Genomic DNA, 14,632 nt, shown 5'->3' with positions numbered 1-14,632 from the left:
GGCTGCATTATTTCAGGATAAAACATGTTCCCCAGGGCCTTCTTCTCAGCCCTTTTACTGCCTGGCTTAGTGGTGTGAGCTACAGTTAGCCCCACAGTCCTCCTGCTGAGATTTTACATTAGAGAGAGACAGGTTGTTCACCTGTCACTCAGGAAGGCTAAAATCCTTGCTGCTATCATTTTGAGCTATTTGAATGTTGAAAATGAAGTCGTTCCCCCCCCCCCATTCTTTCAAATTTAGAAAATTGTGACCATTACAAAGTCCAATTACTTACCTAATTTGTCAATTTCAGGTCTTGGGTAAATTGGCCTAAGCATGCAGTCATAAGAGATCTAGAAGTCTACCATTAAGCCTCAAAACCTCACTGACTGCTTAATGGGTTAAGAGCCTGTTTTATGCTGTCAGAAGTAAGGCAGATTTGGTTTCTGTCCTTAGACTCTGTGTGACCTAAGTTTTGTATCTTAGCTTTGAGTCTGTGTTGCCCTATTCATAAACAGTTTGAGATGTTTTAATTCTTTTGAAATCAGTACTGAAACATGGAGGTAAGCAGTCCACTGACAACAGGGCTCAGACATCCTTGTCACTCTGTTAGTCCTAGCCAAACACCACAGTCTTTCTCTTAAGTGGCATTGAGAAATTCATCTCTAGCTAACAAAATACGGTGGACAGTTTAAACCAACATTGTTCAAACATAAGGAATTCTTACTGAAAACTAGCCTTACCTGCATACTCCAGAGAGGAGGTTCTTCTGTTCTTTGTGTCTGAGTAGCATGTTAGAGAAGGCATCTAAATAAAATGATGTAGTCACTGCAGAGCCCCCTTCCCGACCCTGCCGTAAGGACTGAGCACAGGTGGCCTGGGAAGCCAGTGCTGCTTATTTGGACCTGATTATTACTCTTTTCTCGAAACCCTTGCAAATGGAGTTATTTCAAAGAACACTGAGCAACGACGGACAGGGCTAGCGTGTTGCCAGTAATGTTGCTGATCTCGGCTGTAAAAAGATCAAATACCTTGTTATTTTTAAAGCATGTTTACATCTCAGGTAAGGATGTAAAGAGATTTTTACAATGTATTATACACAGAGGTTTTATTCTGAAATATAGGCAGTATCTTCCAAACCTGGTTATTCATTCAGTGACTGATTGAAACCCGTGTGTGTGTGTGTGTGTGTGTGTGTGTGTGTGTGTGTGTGTGTGTGTACACCAGCCTGGTGTAGGGAGTTCCAGGACAGCCAAGACAATACAAACCTAAAAAAAACAAAAACAAATTTTGTGTGTGTGGTGGTAGTGGGGGATTTGTCACAGCATGGAGGTCAGAGGACAACCTGAGAGAATCAATTCTTTTATTGTCCCTTGTGGAACCCTGGGATTGAATTATTTGATTTAAATGTTTTCTTTTACAGAGACCCAAATGCTAAGACTGGCACTTGGTACTCTGTCTCAACTTTCTGTATTTAAAACCTAACTTCCCTATGAGTTTTTGAGTGTGTGTTTAACTTCACCAAACCCAGGACACCAATTATTCTTGGTTCAATTATCAATTATCCAACATGGCTGGGTTTTAATCCTTTAGAATGATGGCTTCAGCTGTGAAAATTTTAGCTAAGATTATAATGACCAATTTAAGAAAATGCAATAGATAGACCAGCAGGTGTTCCAATTACTTTGACCATTAAACAGCTTTTTGTGAGGGTTTAAAAGTTACTGTTAAAACTATGGTCTGCACTGCACTGTGCTCACTAGCGGGGAAGACTTCGGTGTCCCAGAAAAAGAAAATCATAAAAGGAGGAAGCTAGGCAGACAGAAACATCGAAGTACTCAACCTGCCAACAGAAGCCTGGTATCCCTTTGCCTTTCACATCCAAACAGGTAAAATTGTTTTTCTAGCACTGTTTTTAATGTTGCTTCTTACTGTATGTCTAAAGGGTATTTTGCACTCATGGGACAAGCTATAACATGCCTTGTGATGGTATCCAAGGAAACCTTGCCCTTTACAGACTGACCTTATCACCACCGACCCTTTGGGGAGAGCCCAGCCTTTGAAGAACCCAGCAGTGTTGGACATTGAGTTTTAGCCTCATTCCCATCAGATGAAATGAACTCGGAGGCACATTTTATCAACCAACTATACATTTACTTGGCAAGGGGGGCATCCGAGCTCAGTGCCTTCCCAAGATCAGTATGTAGTTCTCCAACCAGCTTTAATACTTTAAAGACTAGGTGACAGAAAAATGTCAGCAGTGCCAAGGCGTAGCAAAGTCATGTAACTGTTTATTAGCCAGAGATACCTAGTTGGCACTTCTTTTCTCAGAGCAGATGGCCCAGTTCTAACTTCATGAATGACGGAGTTGAGAACTAATCTATAATGGGCGGTGCACAGGCAAATTTCAATTTGGTAAGGGATGAGTTATGGGTTTTGGGTAACCCAAATAAAAAACGGACTACGTTACCACAGAGAACTACTGAATATGTCAGAATCAAGTACAGGTGTCTGTCCCCAGTGTCTATGAAGCTCAAGACAAGCAGATGCCCCCGTGTTTCCTTGTCTCTGAACAAGCTGTTGGATGACCTCTGCAGTTTCTGTGGAGTCGGTGGTCCAGGTGCTGGCCTCGTTGCTAAGCATTCTTCACTGTGTGTCTTGATGTCCCTTAGAATGGAAATGATCCCCAAACTGATGGCCGCTGTTCTTCTGCTGACTGTGTGTTTGGAAGGCTGCTCCAGCCAGCACTGGTCCTATGGGTTACGCCCTGGGGGAAAGAGAAACACTGAACACTTGGTTGATTCTTTTCAAGAGGTAAGTTTCCCAGCGCCGATTTGACTCCCTTCTAACTGCATGAGCCACGTAGTGCAAGCCTCGGGGGAACTTCTCTGAGCTTACCCTAAATACTGACTCTAGTGAGACAGGACTTCATGGAGTGGAAGGCAGATTCCTCCTTGCACTTTGGACAGAGACTGAGGAAGCGAACAGCCGGGCAGATGTGAAGAGGGCAGGACATCACAGGGCACCACACTCTAAAATATCCATGACATCAGTTCTCTTGTGTAGTTCGCCAGGAAGTATTGGGATTAAGGACATAGGTGCCATTATGTCTTGTCACTGATAGAGACATTAAAGCAAAGAACATGGAGAATGTCCAACTCCATGAATTATCAAGTGTAAGATTGTGAGGTGGAAAAAATACTGGATATAATTTCCTACAGACTAAGTTACAGCACTGGCACCAAGACTAACGAGGGACACTTGTTTTTACTTCAAACTCCACTTCTTAAGGGTGGGAGGCATTACACAAGAGAAGCCATTTGCATTAGCTGGTTAATCCAAAAAGTAACCAAGAACAGGAGACAGAGCTGAGAAACTTAAAGCTACTGTCTGGTTTCGAAGAGGCTCTGAAGACTGAAAATCTGAGGACTTTGCTCTGTCGATTATTTGGGAAGCAAATTTCATTGAACTTGGATGTAGTGAAAACCAGAAATAAATCCAACCTAGCTGGATGTGAGGCTCACACCTGTAGCCACAGTCCTTTGGAGGCTAAAAAGAAAGATTTCTGTCCTGGTTTTCATTTCTGTTGTGATTAAAAAGTAAGTTAGGGGAAATGGCTTATATGGCTTACAGTTCCAGGGATTCATTATTGTAGGGAAGAGAAGGTAGGAACTCAAAACAGCTAGTTAGATGCATAGTCAAGAAGAGGGAAAGAATAAATGTATATGTGCCTAGTACTCAGCTTACTTTCCAGGACCCAAACCTAGGGAATGGTGCTGCCCATGATTGGCCCCATCCTCCCATATCAGTGAACATACAAGATACCTCTAGACATGCTCACTGGCCAACCTGGCCTAGACATTCTCCTCCCAGGTGATTCCACATTGGGCTACGTTAACTATGAAAAGCAACGATCATCAATTCCTCACCCCTTGTCAATTTGAGATGCAAACCACTTTAAGCTAGTTCAAGGTTAGATCAGGATACACAGTGAATCTCAGAGCAATCTGGGGCTTGGAGTGGAATCCCGACTGAGATAACATGAAAGAACAGCAACAACAAAACCAATGTAGCAAACAGAAATGCAGCCCCATCCGGTCTGGAAAGTTCTTGCACTTTTTGTGTACAGTCTGTTCATGAGGCTCGGAGCACTTCACTCTTGTTGTCTGAGAGAACATGGTCTCTTACTGTCTCCATCACCTCCTAAACTCCAGCTCATTCATTCTTTAAAAGTGCATCCTTAAATCCCTCTGCTCTATAGCTCTCCAAGGCTCCCACTCAGGCTCACGATCCCCACACCTCATTCTCCACAGACAAATGCTGGTGCAAATGGAAAACTCTTGTTTTACCTTCATGCTTGAGAATCTCATTCTTTATCTCCAGATGGGGAAGGAGGGGGACCAAATGGCAGAACCCCAGCACTTGGAATGCACTGTCCACTGGCCCCGTTCTCCTCTCAGGGATCTGCGAGGAGCTCTGGTAAGTTACAATAGTCACCACATAGAGCTAGAGACCTAAAGGATTTTGGATGTAGTGAAGTACCAGCACTGCAGAGGTACCTGACTCACTCCTGCAGTGGGGCCCCTGCTAGCTCACAGCAGGTCCACTCTGCTTAGAGAGCACTCATGTTTGGAAACTATTTTCTTCCTTAAGTTGATTCAAATATGTCTATATAATATGCTCACCGCAGATTCAGCCTTTGTGTAACAGGCAGATTTCTTCCTACTGTAATCCTCCAGTTCTTAACGGATGCTCAACCCCCAACTACTCATCTCTGAGCCAATTCCTACCCTGCCCTTAACTCAGGCATGGCTCACAGGACCCTGGGAAGGATACAAAGCAAGAACAAGGCTCTAGGTCACCCCAACTTGCATGACAATTGAGTTGTAAACTTAGGTTTATAACTCAGAACCACAGATTTGACTTCCAGTTTTGTGAGGCCTAAATGCCCACCAGAAAGGAAATCTATTGGTCTGATATAACATTCCTTCTCAGTCTCTCCCATCTCTCCTCTTTGTTGCTGGGTATTGATCCCAGATAAGAACATGGGCTAGCAAGCACTGAACCTTAGCCCTCCTCCTATTTAAAAACAACAACAACCAAAAACATGCTGTTTTAAATTTTGAGACAGAATCTCAGTAAGTTTCTCCAGCTGGCTGCAGAGTTGCTGTGCAGCCCAAGATGAACTTGAATCGCAGTTTCCTCTTTCAGCCTCCAGAGAAGCTACAATTCCAGGGGTGTGTTCCCTCACCCTGGCTGTGATACAGGTTGTTCATAAGAGCACAAGTACAAAACGGGAAAGTTAACCTAGAGCTGAATGGCAGCGTTCTTTGAGCCAGTGTCCCACTTACCCATGGCAGTCAGAACACGTGAGCCGAGCTACTGGTTACTCAGGAACGGGGAAATCCTCAGTAAATCTTATGCGGCGATAAGGTCGATGAATAGAGATGGAGGTCGGCAAACATCCTTATTCCCTTTCTAGTTCTAGCTTTGCTTATAGGCCGACCAAAATAACAAGCACCAAAATTCCCCAGGCGTGGCATCGTGAAGGATCCCAAGGCTGATTGGACTCAGTCCTTTCTCACAGTGTCATCTTTTAAGTGGCTAATGTAGCTTTGATGTCAACAGCTGTGTTTTTTAGCGCAGTGATGACAAGCGCACCCATTCTTAGACCTGGATTTGAGAAAACGTCAAAAACAATGAAATACTTCAGCTAGTCAGTCCAGCATGTTATGTATTTTCAGGAAAGTCTGATTGAAGAGGAAGCCAGGCAGAAGAAGATGTAAATGCACTGGCCCAGAAGGATCTACCACACCCCAGTATAACATTAACGCTGGCATTTGTGACCTGTTACAGCCCTGTGACCGTGTGGGCTTCTGCATCTCTATACCCAGCAGCATAGACTTCATAATAAAGTAATATGTTGTGGATCAAGGCCTGGAAACGAGATGAGCCTCTGACTCTGAGATCTGGGGGCAGCTCTTTAAATGAGGACGTGGGAAAGAAACACAATGACCTAAGTGTCTTGTTGACCAAGAGACACAGTTCATAGCTCACACCCACCCTGCATTCACAAAGAGTGTTCACACACTGGTTGAGGCTAGAGAAAGTTCACCTGGCTTCTATAGGATTATATCTGCATCTTTGACCTTCTCTAAAAGATGTCCAGCTGTCACCATGGCTTCCTGCTGCTGCAAAAATAAAAACTCCCATTTTTCAAAGTCAGCTGGAACCCAAGTGAAGCAGAGGGGAGGCAGAGCCTTTTTTGAGCTCTTGGTTGTCCCTTCTGGCCCTGCCCCATATGGTATTGCCAGGTACGAGGTTCAGAACTGTTTGAGTATTCTATTGCTGTAGCAAAATCCCTGAGGTTAGGTACTTGATAAGGAAAGTTGGGTTCCTTCAGCTCATAGTTTGAGAGGCTGAATAGTCCATGGGTGGGAGGTCTTATCTGTTGTATCATAATCTGGCCGACCCTATCATGTCATGGAGCCACAATATTACAGTGGTAGAGATGTTCACGGAAGATGCCAGTACTGCGTGGTCTCTCTTTGTAACCACATATTGAATCAATTACCTACTGAATCAATCACTATGGGGGGGGTTATAAAGTGAGACAATTGAGTCGGTCTCACACCTAACTCACTTTCATGAGATACATTCATCCATTCTAAGCGTGCTTTCTCCATGACCCAAAGCTCCGCCTCTTCATAAAGGTTTGACAACCTTGGGAACAGGCTTCCATAATTCGAATCTTTAGGACACATACTACATCCAAAGCAGAGCAGGGACCATGGCTTAAGACCGTTTTCCTTCCCAAGTACTTTTGTATTGTCCTTAAGAAACAGAAGTATAGATTGTCCACTGGACACATGCTGTGGTGTTCCCATGTCTTCTCGGCCACATCTTATCCTCCCCGAGGACTTCATGCTCAATCTACACACACAAAAATCTTCAAGATGGGAAATGACCATGACTGTCTATGCCTTGAAGTAAGAAACTCTCGAGGCTCAGGGTTTAGGAGAACCACTCAGCTCTGCTGCATCTGTGAATGACCACTCCCCACACTGTACAAGGAAGAGTCAATGAAGCCAGACACTTGAGACATGGGAGAGTTTGGAGGTAGGAACCGACCTGGTTCTACTGTGGCCAAGTCACAAGGTCCTAGATACGACAAGACAGTTCTCACATATCCTTACAACTTTCAGATGCCTATGGAAGCCCTGGGAAAAACTCAGCAATGCCCACTCAAGATTCCAAATTTGATGATTTTTCTTTTTAAACAATAACTGTGATTGACAAGTGGAAGCCTACCATCTTTTATGAATGTTGCAGTTTGTTTTATAGTCTCATGTTGCTCAAACCAGCTTTGAACTTGCTATTAACAAATATATGTATTTTAAAGCAACAGACGTTATTTTATACGTTATATTTGGAGCATGGGATTTTTGCTATCAAACATCATCTCTGGGGAAACATTTTTGGAGCCAGCAATGGATTCTCAGAATGGGATAAAAACATGTTCATACAGCTTCTGCTTGTGTTTCAGACTTGAGATGACACATGTCTTTGCAAGCCTATTGGTTCCACTCAATAGACCAGGGCTCAAAAGGCCAAGGAAAAATGGACAGTCCTAAAAGTGTTATTCTTACTAATGTTAAACCTTTCTCCCCATTTGAACACTTTAGCCTTCAGTGTAACTTGAATTCCATACACACTTCACACACACACTCAGTGTGTGTGTAAGTGTAAGAACGCTCTGATGCTGACAGCAGACAAAAGCAGAATTCCGCAGATGGAATGCACCAAGCCCATACATGCACTCATGCCTTGGGGAAATGTCACCTGTATTTTTTACGAGCACATAGGGCAGGGATTCTCAACCTTCCTAATGCTGTGACCCCTTCATACAGTTCCACATGTTGTGGTGACCCCCAATCATAAGATTATTTCGTTGCTACTTCCTAATTTTGCTGTTTGGAATCATAATGTATAAATCTGATATGTGACCTCTACGTGGGTTGTGACCCACAGATTAAGAACCACCGATATAGGTTATCCTTAGTCAGATAATAGTACACTATTAGTTTTAAAAATTAATAGATTAAGTGGGCCAGGTCAGAAACTCTTATTTTATTTATCCATTTACATGTGCCTACTTAGCCATAAAGAATTCACAAAGAACCTGCATGCATGAAATTAATTCCCATAAGAAAACTTTCAGCTCAGACCGTGATGGCTTGAATGGGTAGGGCAAAAAGAAGTGAACAGACTGCAGATTTTATTAGTGCTGTATAAGACAGACACCAGGATCTCAGAGTAGACATCTCAACAGGCTCCTATAATGAAATGAGCCAGAGGAGTCCTGAGGGGGGAGTGTCCTGAAGGAGCTGTCAACAGGGAAAACCCATAAACTCCATCATCTCGTTTTATTAATCTAAGAACAATAACCAGCTAAACATAAAATAAACTTTTAAAATACATTTCCATTTTTAATTTACAAAATAAATAACAGCAAATATGAACAAAACTCTTCAACACACAACTTCCTAACTGTCCACATATGAAACCCAGTTAGTTATAAACTCATGGTGAAGGGATTTTGACTGGGCGAGCAATTTGCAAGAGGTGACTTAAGAGATGAGCTCAGGCGTGCATGTGGGAGTCTGAGGAGTCAGCTAGAAGTAAATACTCTGAAAGGAAAACTATTTCTTTCATAGCTAACAGCTGATGGCTTGACTCTAAACCCACCCAAAGAGACACCTTCCTTTTGCCAATTTTTATTCCTTCAGCTGTCCCGAGAATAGAACCCAGGACCTCACATGAGCTAAGCAAGTGAGCTACACCTTCAGCACTTCTGTTTAAAATTCTGAATAACATTCTTATGGAGGAATGAAAATGTCCAAGAAAACAGTAGTTATCCAATACCCGAAGTACACAAGGAAAGTCTGACCCCTAATGAGGAACGGGAGATCTGGGCTCAGCAGCCTAGGTTAGTGATTCTGAAGACAACTACCCACAGGCTGCTGTGAGAATTAGGACAATCTGTACCAATATCCTCCAAAACAGACGCTGGACTCATTGACATTCACAAATCTTTTGATCCTAATAGCCAGGCATGGGAAGTTCAAAGCACCAGTGAGGATGATTCCAGTTCATACAGCGAAAACCTTTGGACAGAAGTCTCACTTTGGTTTCCTTAGAATAAAGGTGGCCGGGGCAGGAAAGACCTGACCACATCCATGCTGTCTCAAATATGTAAGGAAGTGTACACAGGACACCATCACTGCTGTCAGTCATGTGTTGATGGGCGGGTCTTACCCCCTTTTCATTATACCTGAGAATTATGAGGGATGGAAGCACAAACTCGGAAGGACCTCCCAAGTAGGCTTCACAGAATGGTGCTATGGGCACTCGGGGATTTGTGTCTGTCTAGGGGAAGGTCACCTGTATGACTAGCTATGTAATGATCTTACTTCTGTGATCTGCGTACTCACTGCATGTACGTCACATTTGAGTTTCAAAATGAAAACCTGCCCCTCACTCTGGAAGCAACTGGGAGGGAAAGACTCAACGTGGAAAGCAGTGACAATACAGGTCATCGTCCCATCTCAGCTCACTTGACACTGCTTGTTTTATCCAAGGGATCTGCAATGTGACTAACTGTATAATTTCTCTGGCTGGAGAGGTGACTTCATTTCTGGAGTCAAGCAATGGGTGGGCGCAGAGGGAGCAGACAGTCCACTGCCAAGCAGCCTTATTTCGGGCTTCTTTTTCATATACTACTGACTTCCTGATCCTACAGCGCACTAGGGTGAACTGCAGAGCAGGCTGTTTCTGTTGTGTGTACCAAGTGACTAGAACTGTGTCACATGGATGCTGAATGAAATCTTTCTTTAAAGGAAATAAAAAGTAAGACAAGTCGCCATGGCAGAGAGGGAAAGGAGAGAATACAAACTCACAAGCCATCCATCAATATTCATAAAGGCTGTGACTTTCTCAGGGTTGATTTCAGTGCCTTTGAATACCTCAGAGATCTTAGCAAGGGCAATAAAGCCTGGCTCTTCCTGCCCTCCTCTTCTTGTTCCTTCTGTGTTTAACGTCATTGCGGTCTTCAACTTTAGAACTGATTACTAACTCTTCTTTTAATCAAATTAACTCCTTCATCCATTGCTTCTGGGCCAGCTAGTTTTTATGTCAACTTGATCCAAGCAAATCATAGCAACAGAAGCCCTAAGACACCTCCCCAAAGTGGTGAATCTCCTAGTTAGTGCCTTGTGAACCTGCACCTCCCTACGACATCACCAGGAGTCCTTTGTGTCAGTGTGGCTGAAGGCTGGTATTTTCATTAATATGAACAGGGGATTATGGAAAAACGCCTGCCTGACAAGAAAGGGGGTTCGCACATCTAAGCACCGACAGGTCCAGCTCTGCTCAGAAAGCAGGTTGAGGGCTAACTTCTGCTACTGTTCACTGCAAGAAGGGACAGAGGATTTGTTTTTCCGCTCGGTTTCTGTGGTTCAGTGGCAGCCTGCAAAACATGGTGACTTCTTCAAATCCTTTCTAGCCAGTCTGCTAGGGCTCTTCTCAGAAGCCCCAGGTTCCATGGCACGCTTCTGGTTCCTTCCTGCTTCTCACCAGGGTCTGGTTCTTTTTACTTAAAATAATCAACTCTTAGTAACCCTTCCATTGCAAACGGTGCCCAAGGTTGTCATCTTTTAGGGAAGACACATATCTGAATTCAGCCTCAAATACCCTGAAGGAAAATAAACGGTATCAGATCTAACCCAAGTCTAGAAGAGAAAACGTCACTGACCGCACACCCCATCCCACCTTACTCGCAACCCCATAACCATCTGTATGGGAGGGAATATTCCCCACTTTGAAAAGCGAGAAAACAAATACTTGGAGAATTTCAAGTGCAAAGTTAAAGGTAACATCTGGGCTCTGAGACCAAAGTAGTTTAACATTTCAGAGCTGTGTGTTTTCCATGGCTGCACTGTGGGTGGCCCTTGATGAAAGTACAGAGATTCTTGTGGCATTGCTGGGCTATGTATACTCACTTCTCTAGGGCGGGGCCTGGCATGCCTCTGTGATGATCCAGGCTCATCTCCCTTTAGCAAAGGCATTGGTGAGAGGAGACATGCAAATGAGGAGGCAGGTGTGCAAATACAGATCCCCATGGCTGCAATCCCCCTGCTCACTTTAACTTGGTAGAAAAGACTCGGGGCAAGGCCACCGGAGACATTTGAGAATGCCCAGGGTCTACCCAAACCACAGGCAGAAAGCTTTCAGTTTTGCCATCAACAACCAAGTCTGTTAGAACTATCTGGGGCTTTCAAGGCAGTCAAGACCTTGCTATCTTAGGTATGTCATGGGTGAACAAGCTAGTCTGTTAGTAAAAGCCTATAGTCCCACTTTTTGCGAATCCTCAATTTCTTACCTGCAAAATGAGGTGCACGTGCGTGTGTGTGCATGTGTGTATTTTAAAACCCATCTAACTCAAAACATCTATAACATTTTGTGGTCGTTTAAAATATCTGGACATCCACGTCACCCTAATTTTTTCTTCTGAAAGGAGTATGGCCATTAGTACCATTAATAATCAATCAAATTCACTCTATGACCAAGAGGAATAAATAATCAAAGGAAGTATTGCACTGTATTCTCCAGGGTAAAATCAAGTAGCAGGCAGGGATCACCTCGTCAGTGCAACAGGGTGTGGAAATGTATTCAGTACAGCCAAGGCTCCTATGTCCTCTTAGAGCCCAGGATTTGAGCTCAAAGGAAGATGAGAAATAAGAACCAAAGAGCTTCAATGGAATCCAAGGCATGGCAAGTGACTTCTGCGTGGTGAGGGCCATTCTTCAGGAGAATGTCAGAATATGAGTCTGTGGTGTCTCAAGAGAAGCCATCCACACCTGAGAGTGGTCCACCTACGCATGTGGGCTCTCCCTTGAGGAGACAGTAGACTTTAGGGAAAGAGACCCTTGGTGGCTCCTGGAGTGTACTTGGTATGTCTCGTTCAGGAGGTTACACACGTCAGGAATGCAGGCAGGAGAGAAGGACATCCAGACGCTAACTGAGAAATCCACACAGGAGTCAGTGCTGGAGCTGTCCCTGCCCCCTCCACTGATCTTGTGTCTCCACAGGCCGGGGCATCTGCAGGTCTAGCAGGTCAGTGGTTGAAGCCAACATGCCACCATGGGAAAGGGAGAGCACTGGTTTGTTCATGCAGACAGATGACCAGGTCTGGAAGTTCCGTGGGCTCAAGCATTCAGACAGACAAAACAGTTCTGAGTTGGGGAACTGTCTCAGTGCAAGGACAAGTGCTGGCAGGGAGCCCTGTGCCATAGGCCACCCTTCCCAGGTGTCATTCTACAGCAGCAGGGGTCCAAGCCACTCGGAGGTGCAGAGCCAGGGTGACAGCCTCACTGAGGGCCTGGCTCAGAAGAGAGGATGCCTGATTTTCGAGCCTTTGGAGGGGGTGGAGGTGGGGCTTTGGCATCTCTCCGGACGGGGAGGGGGGGAGCAATCTGGGGAGAAGACACATGGAATTAGGAACAGTCCTTTCGTGATTTCTACGTCACCCTCCCATTCCATGTGCCTGTGTTACTGTTGAGTTTGATGAGCATCTATTTATACCATCTGTACAAAACAAATAGGGAATGGTACTCATCTTTTCTCTTCCCTCGAGTCTAACGAACACACACAGACACACAGAAACACACACACACACACACACACACACACACACACACGGCTGTATCACCAATGTTTGGGTAGCTGGAATGTACTTAGGCAGCACTTAGTAAATTGAGTCTACTGCAGAAGAACCACCTGTCATTCCAAAGCCAGGCTTTAGTGTGACCTTGAACTCACTCATCTCCCCACCAGCGTGGGAAGCAGAGAGCATGCGTCCTTCAGTCATGTGACTACATGAAGCCGGCCTCTGGCATACTTCCCTTCCCATCTCCGGAGGCTCCAGGAGTGAACCAGGCACTGGCTATCTAGTGCTCCGGGTGGGGGAAAATCCTCCCCACTTCACAGTGTGAACAATCCAGCCTTGTCTTCCCAGGGGTGGTGCTTGGCGGCCACACTGCCAGCAACCTGCAGGTTCCTACCTCAGCGGAGTTCCTCTGACCGCTCTCATATGGTTTGCTTTTGGGGGGAGGTGGAGGAGGGACAGAAGCCATCAGCTCATCCGTCTGCAAAGATGGGGAGCCTGGACATGACACAGAAGAGACGGAGTGAGGACCTACTGCGATCCCACCAAGCTTTCCGTGGATTTCTGCTGCGTCAACTCCAATGTTTCCTCTTGAGTGGAGGGTGAGAATATTTTCTAACCTTAGGAAATTACACTCTGACAAACCCCAGTGTTTAGGGAAATGCATGTGCTCTGCAGGAGCCTTCACTTGGTGGTACCTAACTCTTGACCACTGGGCCTATTTGGCACTGGCAGATGTGTCCTCCCTTTGCTATGGGAACCCTTGAGTTTGTACCAAGTGCTCCAGCTGGTGTCGGGTTGACAGACATTTATTGGGTGGGACTGTTTATTGTCCTGAATCGGTCTAACTACTCAGTGGTAAGTCTGTACGGGACTCGGGGTTAGAAAGGGTTAGGCAGACCCTTAGGACTTCTACTGAAATAGGTGGAGTCCCAAACTCCAGCCCTTTGATGATTCCAGTGGCCACTGGACACAGTCACCTCTGAAACAGCATCATGCAATCTGTGGCTGCTTTGGTTAAGAAGTGCCCGGATTCATGGAGAAACTCACTTAGGGTCCTCGTGGCTTTGGGAGTGAGCGGAGGTGGGCTCAAGGCTGTAGACTGCAGAGGTGAGGGGCTGTGGAATGGTGTCAGCCGGCTGTCCACCAACTGGAGACTCTTTGGCCTTTGTGTTTTTTTGTCTGGGCTCTGAAGATGAAGGGAGAAACCAAAACCATTAAACGATCATGGTGAACCTGGCTGGCCTTAGTAATATCTGGACAGAAACTAACAGAAGCGCTTAATTCCAATGGCCTTTCCTCTTTCTGTTCTCAAGTGTGTATGGGTGCACACACATGTGAGGGCCAGCTTGCCTGGGTTATCCGACTCTATCTACTCTTTACTATATAGCTGACCATAAAACACACCACTCAGTGTTTTAGCTGGGTAAGCCACGCACTGAAACTGCATGCAAGCTGCGACACCCACCTAATCCTCACACTTGCTGGGGCAAGTGCCTTACATACTGACCCATCTTCCCACCCTCTCTAATTGTCACTTTTAAGGTTCCTGCGTTGTTACACAGCAGGCGCTTGGCAGAGATACTCGATGGAAATGACTCCAAAATACAGGTTACTTCTGGTCTGGCCACTGGCTTGATTCTCACCACACACACTGAGCCATCTAAGTTGGAAAGGAACTACTTTGACTCTCAGCAAAAGTTGGGTCTTGCAAACACTTAACAACTTGACGCGGCTTACAGAAGAGTTGAAAAAGTGTCAGTTTTAAAGTTCAAGAGTGAAACAAAATGTTTGCACTGACTCATGGGACACAGTGGCGAGAGCCACAGTTCCAAGTGCAACCCATGTGTTTACGCTATGGGGATGAGATCTTGTGCCAATATTGACTTGGAGACTTGAGCCTCTCCAAACATGAGTTTCTTCCTGCCA

The 14,632-nt window shown here is 45.1% G+C and overlaps 2 protein-coding genes across 2 annotated transcripts in view; one reads left to right on the top strand and one right to left on the bottom strand.

Moving 5' to 3' along the window:
* Positions 1-2,640: 2,640 nt before the first annotated feature.
* Positions 2,641-5,765, top strand: GNRH1 (gonadotropin releasing hormone 1; the record flags this gene model as incomplete). The annotated part of the gene is made up of 3 exons (XM_080926201.1): positions 2,641-2,793; positions 4,363-4,458; positions 5,724-5,765. The coding sequence occupies 3 exons, from the start codon at positions 2,641-2,643 to the stop codon at positions 5,763-5,765; spliced, it is 291 nt and encodes a 96-aa protein (XP_080782327.1).
* A 6,397-nt stretch (positions 5,766-12,162) lies between these two features.
* The window catches only part of DOCK5 (dedicator of cytokinesis 5), a gene marked incomplete at its 5' end in the record, with an annotated part of 167,894 nt that continues 165,424 nt past the window's right edge, over positions 12,163-14,632 (bottom strand). Inside the window, 3 exons of the mRNA XM_080926704.1 lie at positions 12,163-12,512; positions 13,101-13,201; positions 13,754-13,892. Of these exons, the coding sequence (XP_080782830.1) occupies positions 12,408-12,512; positions 13,101-13,201; positions 13,754-13,892 (345 nt within the window). The 3' untranslated portion in view covers positions 12,163-12,407. The remainder of the gene's footprint in view (positions 12,513-13,100; positions 13,202-13,753; positions 13,893-14,632) is intronic.

The sequence above is a fragment of the Micromys minutus genome, assembly GCF_963924665.1.
Source record: "Micromys minutus genome assembly, chromosome: 12".
NCBI classification, from domain to species: Eukaryota; Metazoa; Chordata; class Mammalia; order Rodentia; family Muridae; genus Micromys; species Micromys minutus.
Note: the sequence above shows the minus strand (reverse complement) of the source record. Positions and strands in the feature narration are given on the sequence as shown.